An 8,124-nucleotide genomic window follows, 5' to 3' on the forward strand; every position below is an offset into this window, starting at 1 on the left:
TCGGATGCACACACGATGCGTGCGCCCTCAGAGCACTCCAGGACCCTCAGGGAGTACCGGGACCCCCAAAACAGCCAATGCAATTCCCAGGGGGGGTACGGCAGCAGCCAGGCAGGACACTGACATGAGCAGCTCTCACATATGAGAGCAGAAAAGTAGGAAGAAATGGAAAAGCCGCAGGTTTTCACACTCAGGGCTCTGATGCACACACGATCCGTGCACCCTCAGAGCACCCCAGGACCTTCAGGGGGTACCTGGACCCCAAAAACAGCCAATGCAATTCCTGGGGGGGTTACAGAGCAGCCAGATGACACCAGCATGAGCAGCTCTCGGGTATGAGAGTGAAAAGAAATGGAAAAGCCGCAGGTTTTCACGCTCGGGGGTCTGACATGTGATCCGTGCACCCTCAGAGCACCCCAGGACCCTCAGGGGGTACCTGGACCGGACCCCCCAAAACAGCCAATGCAATTCCCAGGGGGGTACAGCAGCAGCCAGGCAGGACATTGACATGAGCAGTTTTCACTTATGAGAGCAGAAAATTGGGAAGAAATGGAAAAGCCACAGGTTTTCACACTTGGGGGTCTGACACGCATGTGATCCATGTGTCCTTAGAGCGCTGCAGGACCCTCAGGGGGTACCTGGACCCCCAAACCAGCCAACACAATTCCCGGGGACACCAGCAGGACACTGACATGAGCAGCTCTCACATATGGGAGTGAAAAAGCAGAAAGAAATGGAAAAGCCGCAGGTTTTCACACTCAGGGCTCCGACATGCATGTGATCCACGAGCCCTCGGTTCGCTGCAGGACCCTCAGGGGTACCAGGACCCCAAAAACAGCCAATGCAATTCCCAGGGGGGTATGGCAGCAGCCAGGCAGGACACTGACATGAGCAGCTCTCACATATGAGAGCAAAAAAGCGGAATGAAGTGGAAAAGCCACATGTTTTCACACTCAGGGCTCCAATGCACACACAATCTGTGCACCCCTGGAGCACCCCAGGACCCTCAGGGGGTACCTGGCCCCCAAAAACAGCCAATGCAATTCCTGGGGGGGGGGGGGGTACGGCAGCAGCCAGGCAGGACACTGACATGAGCAGCTCTCACATATGAGAGCAGAAAAGTGGAAAGAAATGGAAAAACCGCAGGTTTTCACACTTGGGGCTCGGATGCACACACAATCTGTGCATCCTCAGAGCAACCCAGGGACCCTCAGGTGGTACCTGGACGCCAAAAACAGCCAATGCAGTTCCGGGGGGGGGGGGTACGGCAGCAGCCGGGCAGGACACTGACATGAGCAGCTCTCGCATATGAGAGCAAAATAGTGGGAAGAAATGGAAAAGCCGCAGGTTTTCACACTCAGGGCTCTGATGCACACACGATCCGTGCACCCTCAGAGCACCCCAGGACCCTCAGGGGTCCTGGACCTGGACCCCAAAAGCAGCCCCCAGGAACCTGCCCCCTCCCATACAGCCCCAGGCCCCTGCCTCACGACCCTGCCCCCTCCCACGCAGCCCCCTACCCTCAGCCCCTGCCCCAGGCCCCTCCCCTAAACCCCCGGCCCCGCCCCCGCAGGACGCCAGCGGCCCCGCCCCCCCGCCGGTCCTCCCGCCAGCAGAGGGCGGCGGCCCGGGGCGGTGCCTCTCTAGCGCGGCCGGCGCGCGGCCTCTCTATGGCTGTTTCCGGTTCCGGCCCGCTCCCCTTTGTGCTGGAGAAGATGGCGGCGCGGGCGGGATTCCAGTCGGTTACTCCCAGCGGCGGCGGCGGTGGGGCCGCTGCCGGGGCCGGCGCGCTGGGTCCGGGCACGCCGGGCGGGCCGGTGCGCATGGGCCCGGCTCCGGGACAGGGCCTGTACCGCTCGCCGCTGCCGGGAGCCGCCTACCCGGTGAGGCGGGGGAGGGGCCGGCGGGGACCGGCGCTGCGCGGGGCGGGGCGGGGGGCGGCGGAGACGGGGGCGGCCCCGGCTCCTCCCGGTGGGCACTGGACCGGTTTTCTTTTCTCCGCAGCGCCCCGGAATGCTACCGGGCAGCCGGCTGGCGCCGCAGGGCCCCGCCATGGGGCCGCCCGGTTACGGCGGGAGCCCGGCGGTGCGGCCCGGGATGGCGCAGGCCAGCCTGGACCAGGCCCGCAAGCGGCCGGCGCCGCAGCAGCTCCAGCAGGTGCAGCCGCAGGCCGTGCCCAACCGCAACCACAAGTAAGGGCCGGTGTCCCGGGCCGCGGGGGGTCTCGGGGCATCCCGGGATCAACCCGGGCCGCGGGGGGTCTCGGGGCATCCCGGGATCAACCCGGGCAGCGGGGGGTCTCGGGGCATCCCGGGATCAACCCGGGCAGCAGGGGGTCTCGGGGCATCCCGGGATCAACCCGGGCAGCGGGGGGTCTCGGGGCATCCCGGGATCAACCCGGGCAGCAGGGGGTCTCGGGGCATCCCAGGATAAAGTGAGGGGTCTCAGGGCATCCCAGGATAGACGCGGGCAGCTGGGGGTCTCAGGGCATCCTGGGACACCCCTGGGCAGCGGGGTGGTATCAGGGTGTCCCAGGATAAAGCTGGGCAGTGGGATGTCTCAGGGCATCCCGGGATCAACCCGGGCAGCGGGGGGTCTCGGGGCATCCCGGGATCAACCCGGGCAGCGGGGGGTCTCGGGGCATCCCGGGATCAACCCGGGCAGCGGGGGGTCTCGGGGCATCCCGGGATCAACCCGGGCAGCGGGGGGTCTCAGGGCATCCCAGGATAAAGTGAGGGGTCTCAGGGTATCCCAGGATAAACCCGGGCAGCAGGGGGGTCTCAGGGCATCCCGGGATCAACCCGGGCAGTGGGATGTCTCAGGGCATCCCCAGGCGGGGGCACAGACACGATGCCTCTCCCCAAAGGCCCCGCGGGGAGATGCTGGGTTTCGGGGTGCAGGCAGGGCCCCCTGGAATCGGAGGGTGAGTGGTGACCCCTCGCTGAAGCGGGGGCTGTACGGGGTGGGGGGCAGCGGCGTCAGGCACGGCCTGGGGGGAGTCGGTGGGTCGGGCTTCTCCTGGCTGCTGCTTCTTGGGCGGCCGAAAGGGATGTCTGGTGCCTTTGGAGCTCCTCCGGGAGACCCGTCCAGCAGAGAAAAGAATAACCTGGAGCCGCTGACAGGAGCGAACCCCTGTTACGTTTGTAGCGGCGTAACGTGGCGCTCCGGTAACGCTGGGAATTCATCCCTGGATTTCAAATCCTAGAAAATTCAATCTCAAGCTCATTGAGGCTCGCGAGCCACTTTGTTTAGGCGGTGTGTGCCAGCGCGCCCTTCCCAGCTGGCCGGCACCCTGTTTTCTGAGCTCTCGTAGGGAACGTGAGGTGGGGAGGGATCGGCTGGCTGCACCGCCGCGGGGTGCGTCAGCTCTGCGGGGGGGGTTGTGGGGCGAGCGAGCCTGACTGTGCTGACGGGGACGATGACACCCCTGAAAATGAGAACCTGGGCCCCCGACTGGCATCCAGGCTGCGAGTTCTCCCACCGGTGGCTTTGCACAGGGAGGGGAGCCCCCAGCACAGCCTGACGCCCCCTCCCCCCCCGCTCCCAGCACCCCTGGGCCCCCCTGCACCTCCCCCCCTGCTCCCAGCACCCCTGGGCCCCCCTGCACCTCCCCCCCTGCTCCCAGCACCCCTGGGCCCCCCTGCACCTCCCCCCCTGCTCCCAGCACCCCTGGGCCCCCCTGCACCTCCCCCCCTGCTCCCAGCACCCCTGGGCCCCCCTGCACCTCCCCCCCTGCTCCCAGCACCCATGGGCCCCCCTGCACGTCCCCCCTGGGTTACCGTGTGACACTAAACCGGAGGATAAGCCGTCGCCTTGCTCCCTTCGTGAGCGCCTGCGGTTAATTTGCAGAAAGCCGTTGCCATTTTCATGCCCGTGTCTGCCTCTTCTTCCTTCGCAGCGCTAAGAAGAAGAAGATGGCTGACAAAATTCTACCTCAGAGGGTGAGTGGCACCGTGCAGTGGTGCGGCACGGGCTGGAGGAGCGTGGGGGAGCCGGCGGTGATTTGCATTCTTGATTGTCGTGTAGATTCGTGAACTCGTACCCGAGTCTCAGGCCTATATGGACTTGCTGGCTTTCGAAAGAAAACTGGACCAGACGATCATGCGGAAACGCTTGGATATCCAGGAGGCCTTGAAGCGACCCATTAAGGTAGGGGAGGGTCACATTCTGCTGGTCCTGAGCCAGGTTTGGAGGTTCTGGCTTTGGTTAAGACAGCAGGAGGGTGCCGAAGCGTGGGGCACGTCCCTGTAAGTGTGGCACGCTGGGAATCTTAATGCTCCGGACGTAGAGCGTGGGGAATATGAGGCAGCTAAACCCACGAAGCTCAGTTTTAGCAAAACATAAGCCAGATGGTCAGCCCTTTATTTCAGAATTCACACTGAGCCGCTGCGTTTTCTCCTAGCAAAAACGAAAGCTACGTATTTTTATCTCCAATACCTTCAATCCAGCCAAGTCTGATGCGGAGGATGGTGAAGGGACAGTTGCCTCCTGGGAGCTCCGGGTGGAAGGACGGCTGTTGGAAGACGTAAGTGTGAAATCCCCAGCTGCAGAGGTGCCTTTCTGGATCTGGAATTGGCAATGAAACCAGTTTCTTAGCGTCCGAGAGCACAGCTAGGGGCTTGATATCCTCCTTCGTCTCTGTTTTCCAAGGAGTCTGATGGTGCCGAGACCGAGAGCCCAGCTTGGAGACCGATGGGTGTCCCCATGGCAGGACACGAGTTATACAAAGTTCTTATAGCTCTAAGAATTAATGGTGAGAGCAGATCAGTGGCCCTTGTGTCCCCTGGCTCTGAGAACCAGGGCGCTTGCACTGTACGTAATTGCCGAGCGATTGAATTCCTGCAAGCTCGTCTTTTTAACTCCAGGCTTTCACTTTCTGACTTGGAACTTGATTTTTCAAGCACACGTTGGTGAATTTAGGTGTTCAGAACTTCAAAGGAGCGCTGTCGTGCACGGTGGCTGTGCTTGAGTGCTGAAACTTGCTGTCCTAACACTTTTCCTTCCTGTGTTGCTTGCAGTCTGCTTTGTCCAAATACGATGCCACCAAGCAGAAAAGAAAGTTCTCATCCTTCTTTAAATCTCTGGTCATTGAACTTGATAAAGACCTGTATGGCCCTGACAATCACCTGGTAGAGGTGAGCTGCTTTTTGCTGTGTTGCCTCTAAAAACGGGTTGGTGTTTCGGCAGACGACAGGGTTTGTGTAACTTGAGAGTTGAGGGCACTGAAGGCTTGAACAAGTGGCTGGGAGCCAGGAACTCTTGAATTCTTATCTTAGCTTTTCCTCTTGACTTGCTGGGGGTCTGAACGAATGTATTAACTCTTGTTTCTAAGTGGGAATAAGGCAAACTTGAGGTGGGTGGGATTTACTGGCAAGCTCACTGGGTGGCCAGCGGCAGGAGCAAAGGGGACCGGGTGTGGGGCTGCTCCTAAATTCCCTCTCCTGGTGCAGTGGCACAGGACTGCGACGACTCAGGAGACGGACGGCTTCCAGGTGAAGAGGCCGGGAGATGTAAACGTGCGCTGTACTGTCCTTCTGATGCTGGATTACCAGGTGAGATGTTGGGTGTAACAGCGCTGGGCACGTCCCGTGCGCCGTGGCTGTGGCCACCTCACCTCTCTGTGCGTTTCTTTTCAGCCTCCCCAGTTCAAACTGGATCCCCGCTTGGCTCGTCTCTTGGGGATTCACACTCAGACGCGCCCGGTGATCATCCAGGCGTTGTGGCAATACATCAAGACTCACAAGCTGCAGGACCCCCACGAGCGGGAGTATGTCATCTGTGACAAATACCTCCAGCAGGTAACGGGGCGGCCGGAACGAGCGACGGTTGCGGTTTTTCTTGGTCGGCGGGCGCCGAGCTGCCCGTTGCGTCCCTCAGCCCCATGTTTCCGTCGCAGATATTTGAATCTCAGCGGATGAAGTTCTCTGAGATCCCCCAAAGGCTTCACGCGTTGCTTATGCCCCCGGAGCCGATCATCATTAATCACGTGATCAGGTGAGACGGGTCCACTTCTCTTCCTATTTCTGGGAAGGAGAGCGGAAGGGATGGGCGAGGCTGGCACAGGAAGGGGATGTGACACGTTCTGGTTTTCAGCAGCCGTTCCCATGTCGCCTGTCGTTGTTTCTACGTACAAGAACAGCCGCCTCTCTCCGTTACCGCGTCCCTCTTTCCCACCAGGCGCTCCCACGTTCCTGCTGTCCTTTTTGCATTATGCTTTTGTAGCTTAGATGGAGCAATCGCTGGGTCCTCGTGCTGCCAAGCCAGCCGGGGAGCTGCGCTGCGTGGTGTCAGAGCCGAAGTTAGCGCCACCACGAGCGCGGCTTGGCCCTGCCTGCACCCCATATGCTGCGTCAGTCCCGGAAGAGCTACGGTTTGGTGCTTTCTTGAGCTCTTTAATTATTTTGGCTTCTTTCTCGTGGATGGCTCCTAGTGTTGACCCAAACGACCAGAAGAAAACAGCCTGCTATGACATCGACGTGGAGGTGGACGATACCTTGAAAACTCAGATGAATTCCTTCCTGCTGTCCACAGCCAGCCAGCAGGAGATCGCGGCGCTGGATAACAAGGTGGGAAGAAGCCCCTTCAGCTCTGCCCTCCTCACGGCTGGGTGGGAATGTGTCCCTGGAGCAGGTGACCCCTGCAGAGGCCAGGGGTTCAGCTTTGCTCTTTCGTGCCTTGGGAAGCTGGGGTGGGATCAGCCGTGCTCACAGACAGGTGGCATCACCTGGAAATGCAATTTTAAAGCCAACACTGGGAAAACCGGTAATATTTAGAGCAGGAAACTGGAAGTTGAAAATCCCGATGGGTGTAAGTCAATCGGGGAGTATAAGAATTTGCCTGGTGGGTTGGGTCCCTTGATGTTTGTCTGACTTTTTCCCCTATTCAGCGGTTTAGTTGCTGTGCTTATCTCCTTCAGATTCATGAAACAATAGAGACAATTAACCAGCTGAAGACACAGCGTGAGTTCATGCTGAGCTTTGCCCGAGATCCTCAGGGCTTCATCAACGACTGGCTACAGTCCCAGTGCCGGGATTTAAAGGTAAAACTTTTCTCTTGTGTGGAAGGTGGATCCAGTCACACGCTCCCCTCATTATAACCAGCTCCCGCAGAGAGAGGGAGGCGATTTCCCGCTCGGAAAGCGAGACTAGAATTGGAGTCAGGTGTAAAAACCTGACCTGACTGTAGTGAAATTTCTTTGAGGGAAGGGGAGGGGGCCCGGGTTCGCTCAGCACAGCCGGAGTTTCCGCGCTCCCTGAACTGCCGTCCTTTGTGCTCTCCAGACAATGACTGATGTGGTTGGGAATCCTGAAGAGGAGCGTAGAGCTGAGTTCTACTTCCAGCCATGGGCTCAGGAAGCCGTGTGCCGATACTTCTACTCCAAGGTGAGTGTCCCCGGGCAGGGGTCCCCCTCCCTACCCAGCAGCTTGGGGTCCCTGTCCCTTCTCGGACACTGCCCGTGGGAAGCGGCGGTGCTCAGCTTCGCTTGTACCCTCGGTCCCAGTTTGAGTTCATCCCTTTTCCAGCTGGGTCCCGCGTTACTGGGACGCTGTGGCACTGCACCATCTGAATCTGCTAACGCTGCGCCTTTGGCTTCTCTTGCAGGTGCAGCAAAGACGGCAGGAACTGGAGCAGGCCCTGGGAATCCGTAACACATAGGCTGCTCCGCTCCTCCCCAGCCAGAAGGCAGCACAGCTATTTTTGGCGACGGAGAGCTGCAGAGTACGCCGTTAAGGCTCACATAAACCCACGCCGGCAGCGAGGCCCACGTCATTATTCATCCTGGCATTGTCCCTCTTGGGGCAGCTCCAGGACAGCTGGGGTCTTCTGGGGTTGTGACAAGCAGCCGGGCTCCGCTGAGCACACGTTTCTACCTGGTTTTCTTCCTGACTGTTGCCTTGTCAGTCCCAAGGCTTCCGAGAGCCTCCCCGTGACTCCGTGCTGCCTGTAGTGTCCCCAGTAGCCGGTGCAACCGCTGCCTCGGAGCCTTTCTCACGTTCAGAACCCACAGCCCGTTCTTCCCCAACTAGCATCTAGTTGTGGCACCAAGACCTGGCTCTGGGAAACCTGGATCTGCTGTAAATCCGGGGAATTCGGGGGCTGGTCTCTTTTTTCCTGCCTCGTTTT

At 60.0% G+C, this 8,124-nt stretch overlaps 1 protein-coding gene across 2 annotated transcripts; it reads left to right on the plus strand.

Moving 5' to 3' along the window:
• Positions 1-1,695: 1,695 nt before the first annotated feature.
• SMARCD1 (SWI/SNF related, matrix associated, actin dependent regulator of chromatin, subfamily d, member 1) lies at positions 1,696-7,857 on the plus strand. 2 transcript variants are annotated; one of them, XM_055697132.1, is made up of 14 exons: positions 1,696-1,883; positions 2,005-2,192; positions 2,867-2,923; positions 3,899-3,941; positions 4,027-4,149; positions 4,403-4,525; positions 5,019-5,135; positions 5,451-5,552; positions 5,637-5,798; positions 5,897-5,994; positions 6,431-6,566; positions 6,917-7,039; positions 7,281-7,382; positions 7,603-7,857. In XM_055697132.1, exons 1-14 carry the CDS (start codon positions 1,716-1,718, stop codon positions 7,654-7,656), a joined length of 1,596 nt encoding a protein of 531 aa, XP_055553107.1. In that variant the 5' UTR covers positions 1,696-1,715; the 3' UTR covers positions 7,657-7,857. The 2 variants fall into 2 exon arrangements, with proteins under 2 accessions (XP_055553107.1, XP_055553108.1); XM_055697133.1 differs by lacking the exon at positions 2,867-2,923.
• Positions 7,858-8,124: the final 267 nt, after the last annotated feature.

The sequence above is a fragment of the Falco cherrug genome, chromosome 19, assembly GCF_023634085.1.
Source record: "Falco cherrug isolate bFalChe1 chromosome 19, bFalChe1.pri, whole genome shotgun sequence".
NCBI lineage: Eukaryota > Metazoa > Chordata > Aves > Falconiformes > Falconidae > Falco > Falco cherrug.

Excerpts from the sequence above, each read along its gene's own strand:
- SMARCD1 (XM_055697132.1), top strand. The coding sequence starts at position 1,716 with ATGGCGGCGCGGGCGGGATTCCAGTCGGTTACTCCCAGCGGCGGCGGC. Across the intron at positions 2,924-3,898 it reads GGGCCCCCTGGAATCGGAGG|CGCTAAGAAGAAGAAGATGG; the intron begins GTGAGTGGTGAC and ends CTTCCTTCGCAG. Across the intron at positions 4,526-5,018 it reads AAGGACGGCTGTTGGAAGAC|TCTGCTTTGTCCAAATACGA; the intron begins GTAAGTGTGAAA and ends TGTTGCTTGCAG.